At 39.8% G+C, this 14789-nt stretch overlaps 1 protein-coding gene across 4 annotated transcripts in view; it reads right to left on the reverse strand.

The window, feature by feature from the left end:
- Positions 1-2641: 2641 nt before the first annotated feature.
- Frem1 (FRAS1 related extracellular matrix 1) overlaps positions 2642-14789 on the reverse strand; it is a 148765-nt gene continuing 136617 nt past the window's right edge. For all 4 annotated transcript variants that reach the window (XM_076564439.1, XM_076564438.1, XM_042271359.2 and 1 more), the window contains 2 exons: positions 8680-8765; positions 2642-5125 (listed from right to left, as the gene is read on the reverse strand). In XM_076564439.1, the coding sequence (XP_076420554.1) occupies positions 4920-5125; positions 8680-8765 (292 nt within the window). In that variant the 3' untranslated portion in view covers positions 2642-4919. The remainder of the gene's footprint in view (positions 5126-8679; positions 8766-14789) is intronic.

Below are 14789 nucleotides of genomic sequence, written 5' to 3' on the forward strand. Positions count from 1 at the left end.
TAAAATTAATTTCACAAAAATCTTGGTGTTCTGGACATTACAGACATCCAGACACACTCTGCTGTTAGTAGCAGTTCTTTGCCACGGTTGATGGGGAGGAAAGAGGAGATCAGTAAGGCAACCTTGCCAATTTAAAACAATATTGAATTTAGCATTCCTAGCCCACGGACCAATGGGACAAACAAGCAAACCAAATCTAGGTGAGCATCAGGAAATACAATGGAAGGTGTATCTGAGTCAGTAAGATAAACACAGCAAATCCAGCATTCCATTTCCAGCTCCTGAAAATGAATTTTATGTCGAGACTTTCCATAGCACTTCAGTTTGGAATTCATTCTTAAGGTATTCTCTTTGGGGCTGGGGCTGTAGGTCAGTGACAGAGTGCTTACCTAATGTGTGCTGGTTTTAATTTCCAGCACCTCAACAAATTATAAAATGAAGTACTCACTTCAATAGTTTGTAGTGTATTCCTGCATTGTGTAATCATCACCACTACCTAACCCCAGAGTATTTCCATCCCCTCGGAAGGAAATTCTATACCTATTGCTAGTCAGTTTCAACCCCTCAATTCCTCTACTCTCTGGCCCACTTTGGGTTTATAGATTTGCCTATTTTGGGCATTTCATATAAATAGGATCATACAATATATGATTTAGGGTGTGTCTTTCATAAATTTTATAAGACTTACTATTCAAAGACATTGTACTAGAATACAATAAAACCACCTGAATATTACTATTGGAAGAGAGTCTGCCTGCCATTTGTGTGTGTGTGTGTGTGTGTGTGTGTGAGAGAGAGAGAGAGAGAGAGAGAGAGAGAGAGAGAGAGAGAGAGAGAGAGAGAGAGCATGCACACAGAGATCAGTATATGTATGGGAGAAGTGTGCATGTACATAGAGGCCAGTTTGTGTGTGTGTGTGTGTGTGTGTGTGTGTGTGTGTGTGAGAGAGAGAGAGAGAGAGAGAGAGAGAGAGAGAGAGAGAGAGAGAGAGAATGAGCATGCACACAGAGGTCAGTATATGTATGGGAGAAGTGTGCATGTACATAGAGACCAGTGTGTGTGTGTGTGTGAGAGAGAGAGAGAGAGAGAGAGAGAATGAGCATGCACATAGAGACGTGTGTGTGTGTGTGTGTGTGTGTGTGTGTGTACACATAGAGGCCAGAGTTGACCTCCTCCGATGTTGCTGCTTAGGAGCTGTCCACCTTATTTTGAGACAGTGCCTCACACTGGGACCTGGTTTTACCCATTAGACTAGCCTGGCCAGAGAGCCTCAGGGACATTACAGTCTCCACCGCCCAGCACCAGGATTGCAAGCACAAACCCCCACTCTGGCATGTTACGTGGGTGCTGGTTAAGAACATGGTCCTCGGGCTTGTACAGCAAGCACGTTACTCATTTACCTCCATCGCCATCCTGCTGCCTGTCATCTCTAAGATACCAGTCCTGATGCTGATTTCACATCGTGGTTTCAGAGGATCTCAGTGTCCTCCTCTGTAAAATGTGAGCAGCAGATAAGATGATATCAAAGATCTCTCTTTAATTTCTGTTGCTCCAGGAATCTATTTTAGAGACACAAACTGCCTATTGTTTAGGGGGGAGTTAGAAAATGAATTAACCATATTTAAAACTCTTTGTTCCCATCTCCTTAGTGGAGACATGAATTCAGAAGGACTGGTTGGTATTAATGACACTTGGCCTTGATTATAAGCTTAGGAAGTGATTATTATTAAGATCACGTCTTAATCTGGACAAATGCAACAGAAATCACCTTGAACCGTTTGCCCCTGAGTGTGCTCCCCCCCCCCCCCCCCCGTCTGAAAAGAGATGACGTAATTACCAAGCTCCACTGCAACTTTCTCTCTGGTCAAAAGCTCTCCAGCGAAACTGGGCAGTGATGGCACACACCTTTACCTTTAATTCCAGCACTCAGGAGGCAGAGGCAGGTGGAACTCTGAGTTCAAGGCCAGCCTGGTCTACGAAGTGAGTTTCGGGACAGCCAGGGCTATACAGAAGAAACCCAGGCTTTAAAACTTTCAAAAATTTTTATATATGCTCTGTGCTTTTCTTTCTTTCTTTCTTTTATTTTTTTTCTTTTTTTTCTTTTCTTTTGGTTTTTTGAGACAGGGTTTCTCTCTGTTGTTTTGGTGCCTGTCCTGGATCTCACTCTGTAGACCAGGCTAGCCTCAAACTCACAGAGATTTGAGCTCTGCCTCCCAAATGCTGGGATTAAAGGCATGCGCCACCATCACCTGACTACTTCCTACCATCTTATTGATGTTTAAGACCATATGAGGTGTAGAGCTGATGATATCTATTCAATATCACTGAATAAATACTATATGGGTACACAGAAGCTAATAACTAACAGCCAGTCTAACCAATAAAAAAGAACAGGCATGTTGAGATTTCTCACCCATCCCTTCCCAAAGGGGGTAGACTCATTAAGATACAAACTGATTGTGGCACATGCCTGGCATCCTAGCACCTGGGAGGCTGAAGCAGAAGGGTCATGACATCAAGGCTAGCCTGGGCTACATAGTGAGAGACTGTCTTGAAAAAGCAAATAAAGTGATAGAAATAAAACAATACCTGTGAGGCTCCATTGAAAATGTAAAATATAAAAAACTAAAGGTACAATATCTGAGAAGGAGATGTTTATTTTATTAATTTTGACACAACACTAGATACAGTAGATTCAATATGCTACCTCATTACAGAAATTAGTCAGCACCAGTTGATGGTTTAAATTACACAGAACCATAGTGTTTATTAAAATGCATACATATTTGGGTTGTTTTAAAAATAGAAATACAAATAAATGTTACCCAGTTTGCTTTTACCACTGCAGGGAAGGAGAGGAAATGATTAACTGTGGCTTTTAAGATTTCTCTTTAGTAGATATACAGTATGTGTTCTTTAAATACCAAACTTTAGAAAATTTTGAAAAGTTATATACCATTGAGCTGCACGTATGTCCTTGCATGTGGGGAGTTCCTGGGTGAGCATTCAAGTTAGAGAAAAAAGGCTGGGGACAGTCAGATTGCACCTCCTATGTCCTTCCTGGCTGCTCTCATCTCCAGACATTCCAACTCAACCCTGACGGTCATGTCATGGCCAGAATCTAAGATTTGTCTGACTTGTATGTTCGTTCAATCATTTAGACCTGATTTCTCAATTTGATAAAGCTTTCATGATCAGGAAAATTTCAAAATGGTCTATTTCTAATTTTTTTTTAAAAAACAACAGACCATACACAGTTTTAGAATGAATTTCTCAGCCTCTGAACTGTGAGATCCATCCTCTTCCCTTCACCGAGGGTCCCACCTTTGCATAATACAAAAGCTAGTGGATCACAAGGAACTTGGCTGGAGCCAGAGCGGAGGAAGGGTTTGCCTATTTTGGTTAAATGCTAAAGGATCCTTATGTTCCACATATCTTTGCATTTTACTGTCTACAGAGGACTCCAGCCCTCCGAGGTAAGAGCGCCCAACTCTGCAATTACATCTGGATTTCAGTAAGAGACAGAATGTCTGAGTCTTGTCCTAACCTCTTTAGGTAAATTTTTCTATGAACTGAAACTTTGATAAATGAGCAGAAACGAAGCGAGTCTGTCATGTTTTATATCCAGAAACTGGAAAGACTTTCTTAAGCCATTTTTAGTGTCTATAACACTCGAGATATTATTATTCTATTTAAAAAGTCTGCCCTAAAGCTCTAGTCTACATGAACACCTCATTTAATTCTAAAGTTACACTGGTGCTCATATGACAAGTTATATTTGGCACAGCCGTATTTTTCAGTGATCATGAAAAGAGAAATTTTAATAAACATTTCAAAAAGGACATTCTAACTTCCTATAATTAACCCGGGGTTCCAGAAGGGATTGTTGAGAGAGGCACAGCATGCTTCATTGCTACAAAAACATTTCACTCAACTGAGTTTATAAATTAATAAGGTACCTTCTATTAGAGAATCTAGTTAGCAGAGTATCTCTGCAAATATTACAGATTTAAAGGCTGGAAGTCACATCAAAACCCTTTCCAAGACTGTGGACTTTCAAAGGTTCTGTTTCCAGTATTGTTTTCCATTGTTCATCAGTACAGTTCATGGGGATGCTTCTGAGACAGTGGTATTTTTCTTCTGTATGTCAACCAGTATGCATATTTGCTCCTTATTCCAAAGGTCCTTTAAAAATATTAGTCAGCATAGTAAATGGAGAAGGAGATATTGCTACTTCAAAATTCACATGGCCTTGGAAGGCAGGGATATTTAGCCAAGGAATGGCATAATGCCATGATTGCATTGGAACAGAACATGGCTCATAAATTGTATGGTTTGATCTCTTCAGTAGAGGTAGAACCCTGCCTCTACCTCACTAGATCTGTGCAGTTGAGCATTCTCATGAAAGACTCTTCTATTCAAAAGAGAGCCCCTTTGTGTACCCACAGCCTCTAATTTTAAGTTTCACACTAAAGAGCCTAAGGATACAAACCAACCCTTGGCATTCAATCTTGGTTTCATGGATCTGAAGGGCTAGTTTCACTCAGACTCTGTGGTAGGAGCACCTGTAATACTGCTCTTTCTAGATGGACTCATTTGAGGTCTAGGAACACAAATATCTAAGGTCCATGGAAACATATACTGCATCAGAGTTGGCATAGGAAAGAATATGAATCATCTAGAAGAAACAAATATTACAGCCTATAATACTGCAGGTGTTTATTTAGAAAAATATTGAGATACGGAAATTGTATCTCATCTTGAAAGACGCATTCATGCATCCACTTTCCTAGGACTGTTGATCTAGCTTCCATGTTTACTTGATAGACTCACAAAGACATGCCCAGCCAGCCACAACAATGCATTTCTACTGAGCAATATACGTAGGTCTTGGAAATAGATAGGTGAGAAGTCTCAGGTTATATTCGGAGTTTCCTTGAGCACACAAAATTGTGAGTCTTGCCTTTACTACAGTTCTTTGACTGCCATTGTCCTCTTTTGTGAACCAAAACACAGTTCTTCCCAGGCTTTGGGTGCTGAGGAGCCCCTCTCCTCCAGTTGGTGAAAGCAACAGGTTCACCTCCAATCCACTCCCAGCGGCCAGTACGTGCTTGATTCTTCAAGCCTAATGTGAGTCAAGAGAACATACCAAGTATTTTTATTACATTTAAACTTAGGTACCATGGCTATCCTTTTCCATTTTTTCTACTCCTTCTTTCAGTGCTGGTATTGAGTTTATTTCTTTATACACGGTAGGCAAGTGCTCTACCACTGAGCTAGGTCCCCTTCTCTGCTATTCTTCACTTTTTGAGTATGGTCTCGTTAAGTTCCCCAGTTAGTCTTGAACACGTGGTCTTCCTACCTCAGACTTCCAAATAGTTGTAATTACGGTAGTGTACCAACAACTTGCCTTAGTCTATGGTACTAAGCATAGATATAAAGAACCATGAGTCCCAGTTCTAGATCCAAGAATAGGATTTGGGGATACAACATAACACGCTTAGGAGCATCAGACTTTGGAGCCAAGCAGAGTCTGTTCTCTTTGGGTAAGTTACTCACCCTTTCTGAGTTTTAGTTTTCCCATCTAAAGAATGGGCATAGAAACAGGATCTGTAGTTTGTTGAAAGTTAAAGACGCTAGCCTGTGTAAAATTCTTACCCTAAACAAAGAGCTACGGCAATCAAAGAATGCTGAGAGGGGAAGACGCGGCCTTTCCAGGGAAGAGGCCCTCAGCTGGCTAGCTAACACCAACTGGTCAAACCTGAGTTTATGTGCATACAAGTTAATGTTGTATGGATTGAGACGGTTGCGTTTATATATTTGAGAATATATAACTGTGTAATTATATAATTATTATAATAATGTATATAATTAAAGAAATAGAGGCCATGAATTTGAGAAAGAGCAAGTGCGGGGTAGGAAAGTGTTGTGCTGTGGTTTGAGAATCTTCCTAATGCTGCACCCCTTTAATATAATTATGTCATTCCTACTTCATAACTGTAATTTTGCTACTGTTATGAGTTGTAATATAAATATCTGTTTTCTGATGGTCTTAGATGACCCCTGTGAAAGGATTATTCAATTCCTAAAGGGTTACGACCCACAGGCTGGGAGTCATAGTGTTAGAAGGAAGAAAGGAAAAGGGAAAATCATGTAATTAGATTTTAATTTAAGATTTTAAAAAAAATCTTTCAACATATCTGGTGTCTACTTAATGGCAGCTGTTATTACTTTTAGAATTTATGTTTATTTTTATTTTATGTGCATGAGTATTCTACCTACATGCAGGTCTGAGCATTATGTGTGTGAGGTACCAGAAGAGGACATAAAGTCCTCTGGAAACGCAGTTACAGATGGCGGTGAGCTGCCATGTGGGTGCTGGGAACCAAGCCCAGCAACTCTGCAAGAGCAGCCAGTGTCCTTAACTTGTTGAGCCCTCCCTCCAGCCCCAGAAGGCCCTGGCACCTACCCACAAAGCTCCTACTACAGGGAAACAGATATTTTGTTGCTCATTATTCCTCCTTCCTATTCTTTAAAAGCTTTTTTTGTCTTTGAATGAAAATGGCCCATAGGCTCACAGGGACAGGCACTATTGGGAGGTGTGGCCTTGTTGGAGTAGGTGTGGCATTGCTGGAGGAAGTGTGTCACTAGGGGCAGGCTTTGAGGTCTCAGATGTTCAAGCCATGCCCAGTGTGGCACTCTCTCTTCTTGCTGCCTGTGGCTCCAGACATAGAACTCTCTGATCCTTCTCCAGTACCATGTCTGCCTGCACGCTGCCATGTCCCACCATGATGATAATGGACTAAACCTCTAAAACTGTAAGCCAGCCTCAATGAAATGTTTCCCTTTATAAGAATTGCCATGGTCATGATGTCTCTTCATAGCAGTATAGCCCTAAGTAAGACAACCTTCATTTTCAGTCAGAAGATGTTTCAATCTGCTGTAATTCCAATAAAAATCAGTTTTCCTTGCCTTGCCTCTCTACTCCCACCTGTAATTTCTAAAAATTAGATTCTAATATTATAAGTATCTGTAATATTTGCTTAAAGAAGCACTTTCCCTAATTCTCATAATAGAAATTTTAAAAAGAAAGGGTGCGAGAAAGGAACTCTCTAATGGTAGCATAGTCTGAAATCTTGCCATTCGGACTTGACCTTGACAACAGTTCCAGCTACCAGCTGCCTTCCTCCACTGACATTTCAGTCAGGAACACCCTATTCTGCACTGGATTACCTCCTTGGATTATTCATCAGATAACATGTGCCTTTGTAAACACAAAGCCTTAGAATCGTTACAGATTCACAGGAAAGTTAAGTTCCAGAATTGTTACAGATTTACAGGAAAGTTACGTTCCAGACTAAATCAACACTCTTAGACCATGTCTGAATTTAAAGGCCCAGTGAAGCTAACAGAAAAAGCTAAGAACCAAAGACTATCTTTATAATTATTACCCCAAATACAATGCCTCTCAAAGGGGCAGCGGGAACACGGACTCTGATGTGCCCTGAGAATTCTGCTTCTGAAGTAACTTGTAAAGATTTGTTATAACTGTCCAGATTAGAGAAAATATTAAAAATCTGAAAAATCAAGGAATAACATTCCAAGTACATAGTGAAGGGTTCACAACGCGGTTACATTTACTGGGCGGACACTTCCGCCTAGCCATTTCCGCATCAAAAGTGTCTTTCGTAGCTAGGATACCCGGTGGGCCCGGATATCTCCGCCTAGCAAGTTCCGGGCCAAGGGGTCTCGCGTGATCAGAGTCCCGTGGCATTGCATGGTCATGTAAGCGCGCAACGTGACCATGTGGTCTACGCACACGCGTAGAGTAGTGACGTGACCTGGCCACGCCCCCAGCCGGTTTTAAAAGTCCGGCGCGATATTCCCCATTCTCTTCTCCACGCACGTGTCTCTCCCACAGGCCTGCACTTTCTGTCCTTTGTTTCTAATAAACTCTATAAGCGGATTCTGTCGTGTTTCGTGACGTTTCCTTGCAAGGGGTAAGAACACAACGCAGACAGAAAACTAACACATAGAACTGTTGATTAGCGGTAAATCATTTCCAACTTTAGCATGTAACTTTATTTGTATATACATATTCTACCTGCACATAAATTTCTTGTTTATTCTAAATTATCCCATGTTTCATATACAATATATAGTTTATATAATACCTAATTGTTGAGTCAATTAATATACATACATAAGAAATTGTTACAGCCTTACTAGCTAATGTAAGAACAATAAATATTAACTACACCTTCACATAGTTATGTTGTAATCTAGCGTACTCTATTTATAGATATTTCTAAATTTGTAAACTTTAGAAATGCCATTGTATTGAATTTTTATATCTCTCAGTCTAACTACATCCCTCATTATGTCTTTGAAATGGATGTCCAAGAATGAAAGTCATCTTCCAAAAAGCCAAAAAGTCTAAAGTCTTTTTTTTTCTCTCTCTTGATACTAGGTATTGAACCCAGAGTCCTGCACATGCTCACAATATGCTCTGTCACTGGACCATACTCCTGGTCTTAAGATGGTTTTAGCTGACTGACCAGCTCACCCTTGCATGTCATCATAAGTTACAATCACTTGGCCAATGGATGGGCATGGCAGGCATCAGTTCCTTTGCTGATTGTGTGCTTGCTCCCTGCTCAGCAGAATGCAGACACTTACCTATCCAGAAGGGCTTTCTTCCACTGATTTCCCATAGCCACTGCATGTGCCTCCTGGAGAGTACGGTCACAAGGTTGCCCTGGTGCCTGCACATACACAAATGAGAATGAGAGTCTCAGCACCAGGGAGTCTACATTGCTGCCCATATGATGTGCATGATAGAAATAAAAAAAGAACATTAGTAAATGTGTAGAAAATGCTTTTCATTATCTCAGTACTCTGCTTTGATTAGTCTATGGAATGGGAGATGGGCAGCAGCAACGGAAGTGGTATACTACATAGCTCGATTTACATCACAGCTCATGTAATTAGAATATCTTTTTGGAAATTAGCAACTGTCTGCTTGTAAAGATTAATTAGATTAATTACTTAACACGAAAATATTATAAAGATTATCATCCTCCTCCTTCTTGGAGACAGGATCTCATGTAACCCAGGCTAGCCCCAAACTCCACACACAGTCAAAGATACCCTTGAACTTCTGATCCTCTTACAGGAATTTTTTTTATAGCTAGTATAAATTTGACAATCACCCACTTAATTTGATCAATAAAGTACCCCAATTTTTAAAATGATTTGAAGTCTAAATTTTGAGCTTGGTGTGTTTATTCAAATAACCCAATAGACATGACCCTTTCCATATCTCAGTGAAAGAGACTAGATCCATTATCAAACCTCCTCCATTTTACAGACGTTAGAAAAGCCCTTCCTGCTAGCACACACCATTTTCCCTCAAAATAGATTTCTCTATGAATTACATTGAAGCTAGCTAGCTGAGTTATTCCTATAAGCAGCAGTCCATTATCTGAATTTTCCAATGGGGCTTATTTAAAGCTCTTTAATAACACTCCCATAAAAGCCAGTAAGTTATGTTCTTCTTGAAAAGAGAAGAAATGGGTTCAAGGAAGAAACAATACATAATGAATGCACATAACATATCATTACAACACATTGTGACCTATAGATATACAGTTATTCCAACCAATAAAAATAAAGTAGGAATTAAAAATATTAAAAACTGGTGGGATTGCTCAGTGGGTAATGTAATGCCTGATGACTTAGGCTTGGGACCCACATCATGGATGGAGGGACCCGATTCCTGAGTTTTCCTCTGACTTCCATATGGACACCAAAGCACTCATGCACCACATGCCCATAAATGAAGAAAAACAAAATGTAATCTAAAAAATTGTAAGCCAAATGACAAGAAAATAAAACCACACCAATTTTCTTGCCTGATCAACATTTGTTGACATGAAAACAAGTGGAACATAAAATAGCAATACATACAAAGTTAAATAACTGCGGGGCTAAACTTCATTCATTTAGCCTATGTCTTTCCAAAAGTCAGTAACTACAATTTGTTTCTTAATGACTTTTCCTTCCACAATCACAGGATTTGCTGTTCTGTAATTCAATGGTGTCTTATAGGCCTCCTGAGATCTGTAAGACTGCGGGAGAGCTTCAAGCTGCTGGATTGGAGCTTTATGACTTGGTTTTGAACCCATTATTTACTGCTGGCTCCTGTCGGACAGTTACAGGCACTACAGTGAGACACCTCCTCATATCCAGTGTGGCCATTCTTTGTGCTCTGGGCTCAGGACACACAATGTTCGACTGGTGCTAAATGAGCTTGGGCTATCCCATCACTGTGGAGTGCTGAGCTGAGAATCAGGGAAGCAGGATCCATTTCCTGTTTGGCGCCTCTGTCCCTTCCCCCATAATTTTCTTACCAATTGCCACCAACCTCACAACCATTACCAGGATGGATATAGGTTTATTCCTGGATACTTAGCATCTCCCCTGCTTGAAAATTTTTGAAACTATCTTTAAAACAGACCTTGTAGAATGCATTTTAGCTGCTTAAATACAGTTCCAGTTTTCTGCTTAACTCTCCAAAAAACAAGAATTTCCCCCACCAAAACAAACAAAAGATAGGCAGAAAAATAGCTATATCTCATCAATGCAAAATATTAAAGCAATGATTCACAAACCAAATGTTTTGGCACATGTGTGGTGACTTTAAGCAAAAAAAATTTTCCTGTTCATTTTGTTCAAAAACTTATAAAATATGATAAATAATATCTGTACAGACTTGTATGTTTATAGATATAAAATTGAAATATGTAGGTAATATATATAAGTAAAATCCTTTGGAAACTCTAAAACATGAAAGATTCAAAGTCCAGGAGTAGAAACAGGGGCTTTACTTTTTCTGGCTATGAAAACAAACATCTACTTATTCAAAAGATTTTGCAAAAGTACTGATATTTCAGGGCAACTCTTTAAGGACAGGCCAGCAGGGGTTCCAGACGCTCCTGTGGGATGGGGGAAATGGCATCATAGATAATGATCTATAATAATAGAATTACCAAATGTACAATGACTGCCTAAGGAAATGAGCAGATGAGATTACAATATGTAAATTCAAGAAATGCCTAATCTAGCAGTCTGGCTCCTTTGGGTTAGAAAAATAATAAAACACCAATGGAAAGGCAAAGAGATGGGAGATAAAGATTGAGTTGAGTTAGTAATCTGATTAGGGACAAGGGATAACATACAATTTACTGTTCTCATTGAAACACAGGCATTTTAAATGACCCTCTGGAAATTAAAAAAAGAAAGAAAGAAAAAAAAAAACCAGACATATACCAGGGAGAGGCCAAGGAAACAGCACAGTATAAGGTAACAGTCCCTCAAGCCCAATCAAAACACATTCTGTATGTGTACTAATCCTAACGGTGGATTCTAAAGCCATTTTCTAAAATATCTACTGATAAAGCAAAGCTACAAGTTACAAAATGTAAATGTGTGACTTTAACTTCAAAAAAGGGATTGATAAGCACTAGAGAAACGCCCGTTGTCAAGCCAACCAGACTGTGAACAAGGTAAAGGTGATCCAGAGAGACCTGGGTGAAGGAAGCAGGAGGCCCAGGGCATGACTAAAGCTGATGGCAGAGGGGGATCTGGGGTGCAGAGACAACTCTTGCTGGAGAGGGGGCCTTACTACCCCCGAATGCTCCTCCTGAAATCATATGATTTGTTTAAAGCTCCCAGTGGCGTTTTTTAAAAGTGACTGAAGCCAGTATGTACATCTCTGATCATTCTCCTTGTCCTTCTGAAATCAAATGCATTCTGAAGTATCATGCAAATGCAATCAAATAAAGTATTTAATATTTCAACTAAAATTGGAAGTGTAGAAGCTTTTAGTGACATCTGAAATGTCACATTACCTTACATGCCCTAGAATACCATCAAAGATGGTATCTAATGAGCTGTTTAGTTTCCTAGTCAACAAGGTGAATAGATAATGGGCAATTTGAGTTTATTTTATTGATAGTAGGTTGTTTTCTTAAACTATGTTCCTAAAGCTATTCCCCAAGACTAAAGTGTACTAAATAACTTGGAAATAATTTGAACAACAGTGGTTCTGAAGCTCCTTTTGAAATCATGTTTGAGCTGAGAGTGCGAGTTTGAATCACCAGGGGAGATGGACATTTTTCAGGACAAAAACCTTCCATTTACAGTATTCCCAAATGTCAATCATGTTCTGCTACATATAACTAACAGATATTACTGGAAACTCATATTTATGGGCAGAGGAATTCTTAATTTGACTTATAGTAAGATATGAACTCAGTAAGTGCTAAATCTAGGAACTTAAATTCAGAAATATCTACATTCTTAATAGAGCTTTATGAGAAAGAGATGTGGGAAAGGAACAATCTGAGGTCTGTGACATTACCAATATAAAATGCATCTTGCCATGTAAGATAGCTATACTGAACTATGGTGTCTATTCCCTAATGAATAAGGGATTATTTAGGTGTTGGTCTGTGAGACCAATACTAAAGAACATTATTTTAAGGTGTGTTCTAATCTAGACTCACTTTATTCCAGTACAAAAAGTTAAAACATGAATCCATAAATTCAAAACCTAATTACACTTTTGGTTTTCCTCAAAAGGGTCAGTTGGATTCAATTTTAAATTTTTACTTCTTTGCTGTGAGAGATATAAGACTTTAAAATACATGATTTTGAAGACTTGTGTTAGATATGCCTAACATAAAGTTAAAATAGACACACTTGTCAGTGCATATGTGGTGAGAAATCCCCTACACTTTGGAGAGCTTTCAGGGAGTGTAATGGAAAAGTCCTTTCTCCTTACTTGCTTAGATGACAATGAGCAATTGATTTTGCTTCCTTAAACTTGTTTTAAAATCTGTAAATTGTGGGTATTGATACTGGCTTCCCTTGCAGAAGTGATGGACTTGAGATAAGTTACACATGTGACAGAATTCCGTAAATGACAAAATATGAAAGTAAGGTGTCATTGACAAGGCAGTGCAGAGAACTAGGTCAGGCTAGTCTAGGTCAGGGTGACAGTGGTTAACACTAAATTGCAGGTGAAGTCTGAGGTTAAGTGCATGAGGAAGCCGGCAGGCTTTTAAGTTAATTTCAGCCTTGTGTTTATGATGAGCATGAGTAAACCAGACAGTATTAACAGAACTATGACGGAACTCCCTGTAGCTTGCAGGCTATTAACCATTAAGAGCCAGCTGTAATAAAATGTATCGATACAATCAAATATTTTAAAGGTATTGGGAGACCGAGTCAGTGTTACCAACAGGAAGTCCTACTCTAAATGTGTAGTATCTTATAAAAAGGATTTGTAACACTAAGAAATTTGAAGATCATGATTTCAGAATCAAGAATAGATATTCAAATAAAAAAAACACCAGCCTACCTTATACCAACATCTCTGTATGGATGAAAATACAATTCCCAGTGCATGTTACCTTATTTTCTCATCGTAAGAACAATCCATGAGAGTCTGGGGTGTAGCTCAGTAGTAGAACATGTGACCAGAATTTATCAAGCCCTGGGTTTCCTCTCCAACACACACACACACACACACACACACACACACACACACACACACACACACAGAAAGAGAGAGAGAGAGAGAGAGAGAGAGAGAGAGAGAGAGAGAGAGAGAGAGAAGTGAGTGAATAAGTAAATAAGTAAATGTTCAAAAAGAAAAGTAAGAAGTAACCGTGCATGTTTGGGAGACAGCACGGTCAGTGAACGGGCCGTTGTACAAGCGTGGGGACCTGAGTTTGGATTCCCAGGGTCCGCATACACGCTGGCCACGGTGGAGTGTGCCTCCAACCCCAGTGCCGGAAAGACAGAGAGACAGGTGGATCCTTGGCATCTCCGAGCCAGCAACTCTGAGTGAATCAGAGACCTCTGGGTTCAGTGACAGATTCTATCTACAAAAACTAAGACAATGACTGAGGAAGAAACCTGACGTTGAGTCTCGCCTCCAGAGGCATGTACAAACAGCACCTCACTACCCCCAACCAATAGAGAAATTAATTTTTAGAAGTAATCCCCAAAGTTGACTGAGGACTGGCTTACCGAGGACTCGCTGCGTCCTCTGGGAGTCACGGGAAGTGAGTGATGTCACAGGTCAGGCTCTAACCATTGGGAGCCAGCCACAGTTAAATGAACCAATAAATTGGCTTCAAGTGTGAACCTGGGAAATTCCATTCCGCTTGTCTACATTTTACCAAGAAGTCCCCACACTATGATCTTGACAACCTGGACAGCAGGGTACATCTGCCACCCTCCCTTTGGCCAGTAAGATCTATGACCCTGTCCATTTGGTAGCATCTTTCTCCTGGTTAGCTGGACAGCTTCCACGTTAGCATCCCAGATCTCTCAAGAAGAGCAAGACAAGGATCGCTGCCCCAGCCTGCCATCCCCTAGATGAACTTCAAACAGATGTAGCATATCTGGTTGTTTTAGTAAAAGGATACCTTATTTATCCTTCAGCATGCAGCATTATAGCAACATAGAGAGTTAACTAATTTTTAAGAATTGTAAACATCGGGATTTATGTCACACTACCAACTTACCAACAACTCCCCCACCACCACCACCAAAGGCCCTGATTACCTGTGCCATGACTCTATTTACAGTTAAGATATAAAATATACCAGTAACAAAAAATACAGTTGACTCTATCAGGGTTTAAACACTTTATTAGCTTTAAAAATAATCTAGAAGGAAATCTGGGTGTGGTAGCATACCCTGTAATCTCCAGT

Source organism: Peromyscus maniculatus, chromosome 2, assembly GCF_049852395.1.
Source record: "Peromyscus maniculatus bairdii isolate BWxNUB_F1_BW_parent chromosome 2, HU_Pman_BW_mat_3.1, whole genome shotgun sequence".
Taxonomy (NCBI): Eukaryota; Metazoa; Chordata; class Mammalia; order Rodentia; family Cricetidae; genus Peromyscus; species Peromyscus maniculatus.